Source organism: Antedon bifida, chromosome 10 (assembly GCF_963402885.1).
Source record: "Antedon bifida chromosome 10, ecAntBifi1.1, whole genome shotgun sequence".
NCBI lineage: Eukaryota > Metazoa > Echinodermata > Crinoidea > Comatulida > Antedonidae > Antedon > Antedon bifida.
In genome coordinates this window covers 9141519-9150817 of record NC_136235.1, presented here as the reverse complement: position 1 = coordinate 9150817, position 9299 = coordinate 9141519, and the positions used below count along the sequence as shown (strand labels likewise).

General features: G+C 30.4%; 1 protein-coding gene across 3 annotated transcripts in view; it reads right to left on the bottom strand.

Moving 5' to 3' along the window:
- Nucleotides 1–4199: 4199 nt before the first annotated feature.
- The window catches only part of LOC144853804 (peroxisomal carnitine O-octanoyltransferase-like), a 159707-nt gene continuing 154607 nt past the window's right edge, over nucleotides 4200–9299 (bottom strand). For all 3 annotated transcript variants that reach the window (XM_078711643.1, XM_078711642.1, XM_078711641.1), the window contains exons 9-16: nucleotides 7293–7397; nucleotides 6978–7061; nucleotides 6532–6642; nucleotides 6215–6345; nucleotides 5737–5860; nucleotides 5388–5560; nucleotides 4957–5076; nucleotides 4200–4839 (exon numbers count right to left, since the gene is read on the bottom strand). In XM_078711643.1, coding sequence (XP_078567769.1) covers nucleotides 4713–4839; nucleotides 4957–5076; nucleotides 5388–5560; nucleotides 5737–5860; nucleotides 6215–6345; nucleotides 6532–6642; nucleotides 6978–7061; nucleotides 7293–7397 — 975 coding nt within the window. In that variant the 3' untranslated portion in view covers nucleotides 4200–4712. The remainder of the gene's footprint in view (nucleotides 4840–4956; nucleotides 5077–5387; nucleotides 5561–5736; nucleotides 5861–6214; nucleotides 6346–6531; nucleotides 6643–6977; nucleotides 7062–7292; nucleotides 7398–9299) is intronic.

Genomic DNA, 9299 nt, shown 5'->3' with positions numbered 1-9299 from the left:
TCTAGGTTGATAACAGATGAGAACAACCACAGGCAAACAAATTCCTATTACAGTAAAACAGTTAAACAGGTATGTGTGTGGGTAGGAGTTGAAACAGCATTAGCTTACAGTAAATCAGGTATTTGTACTACGGTACATTTACTTAACAGTTTAAGAAATATCTGTATAACGCAGCAGGAATAAGCACCCACCCACTAGAACATAAAATCACATCCCGTTTGGAGTTTGGCATTATACAGTACAAAAAACATATTAAAAATTAAATATGTGAAAATTATGTTAGCAAATGCAAAAGCTATGCTGAAAACAAATGGCAACAATTTCATGGAAACTGAGCTTGTGAATTTCATGTCTGCAATGAAAACAAATGTAAATATTTAAATTTTAATGTGATGTTTTAGTTGGGTTCCAATTTGTGATGAAAGTTGGCAACTTGTCTAAATATTTTTAGTGGGTCAAAATAAACCAGAAAAACGTTGTTGCCCAATCTGTAACCCTGTGGGGGTCTTTTATGAACATTTACAAGATGGCGGCCAAAATATTCAAATGGCTTATATCTAATGGCTGGTGTTACAGGTTTCATTTTAGTGTCAAATAGTTCACAACATATATATTTATATTCACTCTATTTTGATTTGTCTTATATCTCTGTAATCAATAATCTTAGAGAGAAAAAGTTTAATACAGGGCCTATATATTTATATTTGATCTAATGAACTTTTTTGTCCAAAAGTGAACAGAAATATGTTTATTTATGACCCTGACCTCCTTCTATCTCGATAACTACTGGTTATGTATTTGGTCTTAAATTGTTCCAAACATATAAGTTTATATTCATTCTAATGAAACATTTTATCAATACGTGGCCAGAAATGGCTTCATTGACCTCGGTTTTCTTGTATCTCAATATATACTGGTCACAGAAAAATAAAATTTGACTTAAAATGGTCAGAATCTATATTTTTACATTCATTATAACAGAAATTTTGTGTCAAAAAGTGCATGAAACTGACCTAATTTGTTTTTACTGGTAGTAAAGGATGCGATTTCTGAACACATCTGTAATTCTATTTCTGAATACATTATTGCATAATTATATTTCTGAACAAATTAAAGGCCAAAATTAACACTGCAAAATTTCTTTTTCCAATTAAAAAATTTACTTCACAGCAATGCTGACAAATTAATGATGACACTGCCTGGAAATTTGTTTCAATGAACATAAAGTATATTATGGTAGGCCTACCATACAGTAGATATAAAATACGGAAATTTTGATAATAAAAATAAATTCGAATTTTGAAAATTAGAGCTCATAATGCATAAAGCATATGCGCTTCACAAAAAAATAACACGTTTTCAATCAAATAAAACAGAAACTAAACTACCAACATCTTGCCAAACCTACATAACTATATTCGGTTTACCAGCAATTTCATGTACATAGACTGGCGCCTAGTATATAACTTTCAGGTGTTTTCAGTTATGTGACCATCTAACTAGACAACAAAGTAAATCAGGGAAGAATGAAATTACATGTTTTAACATTTGATGTAAGGTTCGCAAGTTTTCCATGTAATTCACTATAAAGAATGGAAGTGTTTGTCGAAGAGGGGAGTTTTAAAAGCTGCTTAAATATGGGGATTGAAAGAGGCTGATGATTGATGAAGAAAAGTATGTAAAAGTATGTTTGCAATGCAATTTTGTAGATTGACAATCTGGTATGAACATGAGTCATTCATGAGTTTATTCATTAGAATAAATATAAACATATATGTTCCAAAGAATTTAAGACCAAATACATGTCTCTATGACCAGTAGTTATCGAGATAGAAGGAGGTCAGGTTCAAATGTCAATAACAATATTTCCATTCACTTGTGGACAAAAAAATATCATTAGATCAACTTTTTCTCTCTAAGGTTATTAGTTACACTACAGAGATATAAGAATATTAGGTCAACGGTCAAAATGCCAGAAATGGTAGTTGCAGCCATTTTTGTACAAAGTGTTATATTAGAGTGAATATAAATATATATGTTGTAAATTAGTTGACACTAAAATGAAACCTGTAACACCAGCCATTACGAAGATATAAGCTATTTGAATATTTTGGCTACCATCTTGTAAAGTTACAGTTACAGATTGGGCAACAACGTTTTTATGGTTTATTTTGACCCAATACAGATTTTTAGACAAGTTGCCAACTTTCACCACAAATTGCACACGGGACCCTATTTTATGACATCTTTTAACCTGACTATTTAAGCAAAGTAACAAACAAGATAAAGTATTTTGTTATACAGTACAGTATATACATATCTATATCTATAAGAAAATGGTTGTAGCATAACCGAAACGTAGAGAAATTCTTAACCATAATTTATTTCATTTTGGAAACACACCAAACTTTACTAGTATAAGCATATGAATTACAGTAATTAAATGATTTTAGATGTTTTAAGATTAACAAATATGAGGCTAACTCTGAAATTTTAAAATAAATTAGAACAGAGTTTCAGTTAGTTTATACACATTTTAACGATTTATTTTTGGCTGGATCTCCTAATGGAGATACAGAAAAAAACTGAAAAGCTAAATCAAAACGAAAAAGTAAAACAGCCAGAAAAGTTAGCAGAGCTTTCGGGCAAGTGAGTGTACTTGGACAAAGTAAATATATATATATATATTAATGTTCTATGTGTTTATATACTTTATCCAAATTCCCTCACTTGCACTGATGAAGGGCTAGTGTTGCCCGAAAGCTCTGCTAACTTTTCTGGCTGTTTACTTTATCGTTTTGATTTAGCTTTTCGCTTTTTTTTTTTTGTATCTCCATTGAGATCCAGCCACTGATACCCACAGCATTGTCATTTTTTTCAGTAATTTGCCTTTGGTTTTATATATATATATATATATTGATGAAGGGCTAGTGGTGCCCGAAAACTCTGCTAACTTTTCTGGCTGTTTTACTTTATCGCTTTGATTTAGCTTTTCGCTTTTTTTTTATCTCCATTGAGATCCAGCCACTGATACCTACAGCATTGTCATTTTTTCATTAATTTGCCTTTGGATTTATATATATATATATATATATATATATAATTGTAACAATACATGTGTTCCAATACTATTTTATAATTTACAAAAATTGTTTTTAATACTTCTAATTAAATGGTTTTAATTTGTACACCATGAATTAGAATACCATGTTTCTTAATGAAATGGTTTTAAAGCTTTCTGTTTATTAACTGTGAAATATTTTATTACAATCCATCAACAAATATTTATTTATTTTTTATTAGTAAGGGATCATGTCAAAATTATTCTAATGCAGTAACTAAATATTTCCACCGCAATAACATATGGTTTTAGTTTGATTCAATGTGGAAGCTTAGGTGGCAGTTATCTTTGCTATATACAATGTGCAAGTAAAGAGCTTGCTAAATAATAAACAGGTTTAAGGGCAAACACAATATACTGCAGCAATAGTTTTGATATGGTTCCTTAAGGTATGTTCAGATCCAAGCAATGTCATTTGCCTAACTAATGCTTTCGTTTTAAACTGAATTGTCACTGATTTGGCCGACCATCTGGTATACAGGTGTAAATTTCATTGGTCAAAGGTCAAAATCATTGATGCATGACTTTCGTATCATAAGCGTCATTCACTAATCTTGTACATTGAGCTGTCATGATGCACGAAACATCAGTTTCCACTAATCTCTTCCTTGTTCAGACCCATGGAGTTGTATGCTGCGGACAATACGAAAGCATAACTTCGTAGGTCTGAACAGGCCTTAAATGAATTGTAGTTACTGTAACATTTTTATTTAGTATCTTCAAAACATCAACAAATATTTATTAGTTATAAGTAATTCATTTCTTTGAAGAATGTTTGGGTTAGACTGATGTATAAATTCCGACAACACTACAAATGCCTTCTCTCATCATTGGACAATGTTACCATCACATAATTTTGTATATGTCTTTATTTTACAATCATTTGAACAATTTTATAATTTGTTTCTTTCATTATTATATGGTATAATTTTAAACATAGTTTTGTACATTTTGTAACCTCATTATTATTTTTAATTATATTGTTTGTGTTTTTAAATTCTGTAACCAGCTAATCGTTTCAATTTTATTTAATCATCCAGATGAAAATAAAAATAATATGAACGAGAATTGTTGTATGTTTGTTGCTTCTTTTAACTTTATTGCCGTGACTATAGGAAACAATGAATTCGACATTAGAATTCGACCATGCCAATAGCCTCTACGCCAAATATTGACAATCAGCATTTTAAAATTGTAAACAAAAATGATCTTAAATTTATTTATATATTGCATTGATTATAAAACTTAACATCAACAATAAACTGCTGAAATGCATTGATTCTGCATATAGCACATCTTCAATTAATACATGATAAATGGCTGAACCCAACAACAGAAAAGGTAGAACATTAGGTAAGGGTTGCAGTGGGAAGAAACACAACCACTAATTACAAAATTGTACAATTAATAATCTATTTACAGTAAACATCACAATGTTCAAAAAAGAATTAGTTTTAAAATCTATACAGCATAAAAGAGGATGAATTATAATAAATGCCTTATCTAATTACACATTCATGATTTTCCACTGCGCATCAGAACATGGATATCTTAATCGTTGATATTCATTAAAATTGACTTGATGAGACATTTAAAGCTTGCTGGTAGAAGGAAACATTAAATCTTTGATTTCAACAAATGCCTTGCAAATTGCATTGTAGAACTGATGACAGCTTGTTACTTCACATGAATTGTAACCAGTCACAAGCAACTGAAACCTGGTGGTAGAAAGACAAATCAAAATTGGATAATGCACAATAGATTATTGTATACATATTTTTTTCATTTCTTTTAGCCAAAATGAAACCATAAAATTGGATAGTGATGGTACTTACTGGTCTTTAGCAATCCTATAGAATATGCCATAGCCATCTTGTGTCATAGCTGCCACTCCTCCATGTACAGGGGTATAGCCTATCACACTGGTTGATAACACAAAGTTTCCACCACCACCACTATAAGTAAAATAAGCATTGTATAACTGCAAAGCAAATTTTAAAAATAATATACAATATCTGAGAAGAGAGGTCACTGTATAAGCCTAGGAGGGGAATCAACACAATTTTAAATATTTTGAATATATTAATGATAGGTAATACTTAATACTTGATAATTGACCCTTAATACTGGTATCCCAACTGTATTTGGAGGTCTTACAAAGAAAATGCATGAACGATAATTTTCCTGAATTTTCGTCAAATCAACTCAACCAACAAGAATTTTGGTTTATGAAATTGATGTACATTTCATAAAACATTTGTTTTACCTTTTAGTATAGGCATCATGTAAAAATATGTCAGGGGTTGGAAGGCCCATTTCTTGGGCAGTGCAGTAAATACCAAACAAATGTCTGTCACAGCCTTGGCCTTCAGTTGCCTCTTGCATTATGGTGTTGTGCTTGTTATATGCCACTTGGAACAATGTTTGACGTTCTCCAATCTGTAATTATGCAATTAAATTAAAATATCAACATTCTTGAGTTAAAAGTAAATTTGTTTTATTAAAAGAAGTTTTTAAAGCAATATGTAGGTGATTGGCCAGAGTCAGGAAAACTGACCATTTCCTTTATGGATAAAATTCTTGTTATAAAAACAAACTCAGTCTCTACTACATACTGAAACTTGTGGATCGAGCATTGCTTTACACCATTCGACTGCCTCTGGTGTGGTTGATCGAACCGTCTCAGTTCTGCCTTTGTAAAATTTCCTGGTGGCTGCTGTCTCATAGCATGGACCTGGTCTGTAAATGGATGGTAAATAAATGTAATCTTCTATACTTGTTATACGCATAACATTATTTGTATAGTGTAGATACAAGGTTGTACTAAAAATACCAAACTATGGTCACTACTAAATGAATAGGTATATTTATACATATGATTATCTTCTTCATACCACATACCAGTTTTGCAAAATTATAAAAACATGTTAGTGGTGTTTATACTGTTGAACGAATTAAAAAAGAAGAAGCTAAATAACAAAGACCCCGCATGCGCACAAACCCTGCTTGTTTTGATCCTTAAGGATCGTTAAGCAGTAACCGAAAGAAGAAGAAATAAAATAAAACATAAAATGATGGTATGATAGACCTTACTTTGAATACATGGTGTAGTATGCAAGTTGTAAGGCCAGTTGACAACTTGTATCTGGGTGTAGATTGTGTTTCTTTAGCTCATCTTTTCCATAAAGTGTAAAACGAGCTGACAATACTTCCATATTTTTCGCCTATAGTGAAATTAATGAAAGTACTTTATAAGAATTATTCTATTATTATACTTTTAAAAACATAAACTGGCAGATCCAATATTTTCAGTTGGGCTTAGACAACGAAACAATAGACCTATTAATTTAAACATTATGACAAGGTAAATATAGAGAAGTTTGTAGAGTTAAAAAGTATATCAATCCTACATTGGTAAAATATATGTCTTCAGCTTTCTCCTGAGCTTTAGCAATGACATCATCTGTTGTGAATATTAACTCCAGTGGCATTACTGCATTTGTATTAATTTTCGGCTCACCCTTCAAATAAGAAAAAAATGTTAACAGGGGTATCTGATTTGTATTTATGATGAAATGTTTAATCCACTATTTTATGTATTTTATGCAAATGATATAATAATAAATGGAAATGACTAATTAAAATGGTACCACATTTGGATTAACTTTCCTTGGAAGACCAACCTCAGGAATGTAGTGTGTCTAGTTATTACTTGAAACAGGCAGAGTAAGGAATAAATCACACATGTGACTAATACTAATTGGTACAACCATATTACACACATATAACCTAATCCTAAACATTTACCAAAAATATAAATTTAAAGGTCTCAAATTGAAAAATGCTTTCAATTTACCGGCCAACATGCTGCTGTTGTCAGAAGCTGTTGGTGTATGTAATCACTCAACAATACCATCACCATGCCATCATATGGAGCATGCTGAAAAAAAAGGAGACCATTAGCAAAACAAAAGCAGACACAAGAATAAATCGGATGCAAGGCTAAAATGAACCAGCTTACTGGTGACAGTTATAATTCTACTAGCAAAGATACTTTCACCATACCTACCACTTTTGATTTTGATGACCCATAACCTGTTATTGCATTTGGGATTGTAAAGCACAAAACTATACATTGGGATTAATGTGAAAGCTGAGTTTTTCAACTTACATCACAGTTTGCAGCCAGTATACCATTTTCAAACACATGTACACTAAGTGCCTTATCTGACCATTTATTCCATGGTTGAGGCCCAAAAAATGATTCTTCATAAGCCTATTAAAAAGATAACAAGAATATGAACAGTTTTTATTGCATATAACATGATAGTAAAGATGAAGAAACAAAATAACAACTAGATTTAATTCGTCACTATGACGAATTATAGGTTATATGCATTGATTTAAATAAAGATAATTGATTGATTTAAGATATGTTATTGATTGATTTTCTCAGAATCTTTAGTTATTTATAATATATGATAGGATCTTGCTAATGCAAATACACTAGCCGGTATCATAATCCGATCAAAGATCCTTCCGCGTATATAATGTCATAAACCACATTTGTGTTTTTATCTAGATTTCATTATAAATCATGTGTATAATCTATACACTAAGAAATACAATTGAACAAACAATACGGATAATAAAAAAAAATCTTATTTCGTTTCGTTTCCCAAGGTGAGACTCGAACTCGGTACCTTGAATGCTATAGACACGAGCAAAGACCACCGAGCCATACACAACTGACTAAAAGTTATGAAAAGATTCCTCCGTGTATTTACTATGCAGTAACCACTTTGGTGCAGATAGATTATTACATACCGCAATGAATAATAATGTTTTACTATAATGACATCTTTAAAAATTTTTTTAAATGATGCACTGTCAAACTATATACTTTTAACTTTAATATATGAACTTCTTAAGGAAGAAAGTTAATGTTAAGTTTGTTATTTCGGCCTAAGAAAATGTTATAATTTGTTTGATTGTCGAAATTAATTTTTTTAAATTTAATATGCCATTAATGATGACTTATTCAACTTTTGTTCTCTTAATTTCATAATAAATCATACATATGATACATACACTTCAAGAAAATGAAATAAAAAATAGGTGTTCCCGAGCATTCTAACGATATATATTAATTTTAAAATTTAGCATATTTTCACCATTTTGTTAACTTACACGTGCGTAGCCTGTCACTTTTGACGTGCTCGTATAACGCTGTTTCGCGTTAAAAAGTGAATAAAATATGATGATATTATTAAAGAAAGGTTATACAACAGTAATCGGACAAAAACAGTGCGCATTTTTATTTATTTAATCTTTCTTTATTCTGAAATACACTTTCAATACAATGTACTGATTTCCAAAGTGGTTCAGTTCTTAACTACATAAATGTAAACAAAATACAGTATATAAATGGACAAAAGAAAATATAAAATTAAACCTAAAATTATCAAAATCAAATTAACACAATTAAAGTAAGCACATCTAAAGGTAAAAACATAAATAATTGAGATTTTTAAACAAGATAAAAGAAGTTTTAATCATTGAGCATTAATTAGATTTAGTTTTGAATTAAAATTAAAGTTTTGAAATTTGTGATTTGAAAGTTGATACTGTCATATCATAAAGATCATTTTTTATTTTGTTAGGTAGAAAGTTCCATAATTGTGTAGATCTGTAATTAAAAGTTCTTTTACCTTGAGTATTATTCCATTTAGGTATTATCAAAGTGTTGTTACTTTGACTTCGTGTACCTTTATTGTGACTCTCTTCAGTAAATATAAATTGAGTTGATAAATAGGGTGGTGCATGTCCATTTAGGCACTTGAAAAGTAATATTAGAATATGTTCATTCCATTTGTCCTTTAGTGTACTCCAACCAAGTGAGTTTAAGATATCACTAACATGAGTTTTGATATCTACAGATAATAATATTCTACCTAATCTATTTAATCAAATTTGAAGAGAATCTGAAAAGTTTACTTTACAATTTGACCAGACACAACTACAATAATCAAATAAAGGAATAACTAGTGCATTGGCTAACATTTTCAGAGTGTTTGATGGAATAAAATATTTTATACGACGTATAACACCAATGCGTTTGGCAACTTTTGATGAAAGGCTATCAATATGATCCGTGTCAAAAGTTACACCTAAATAT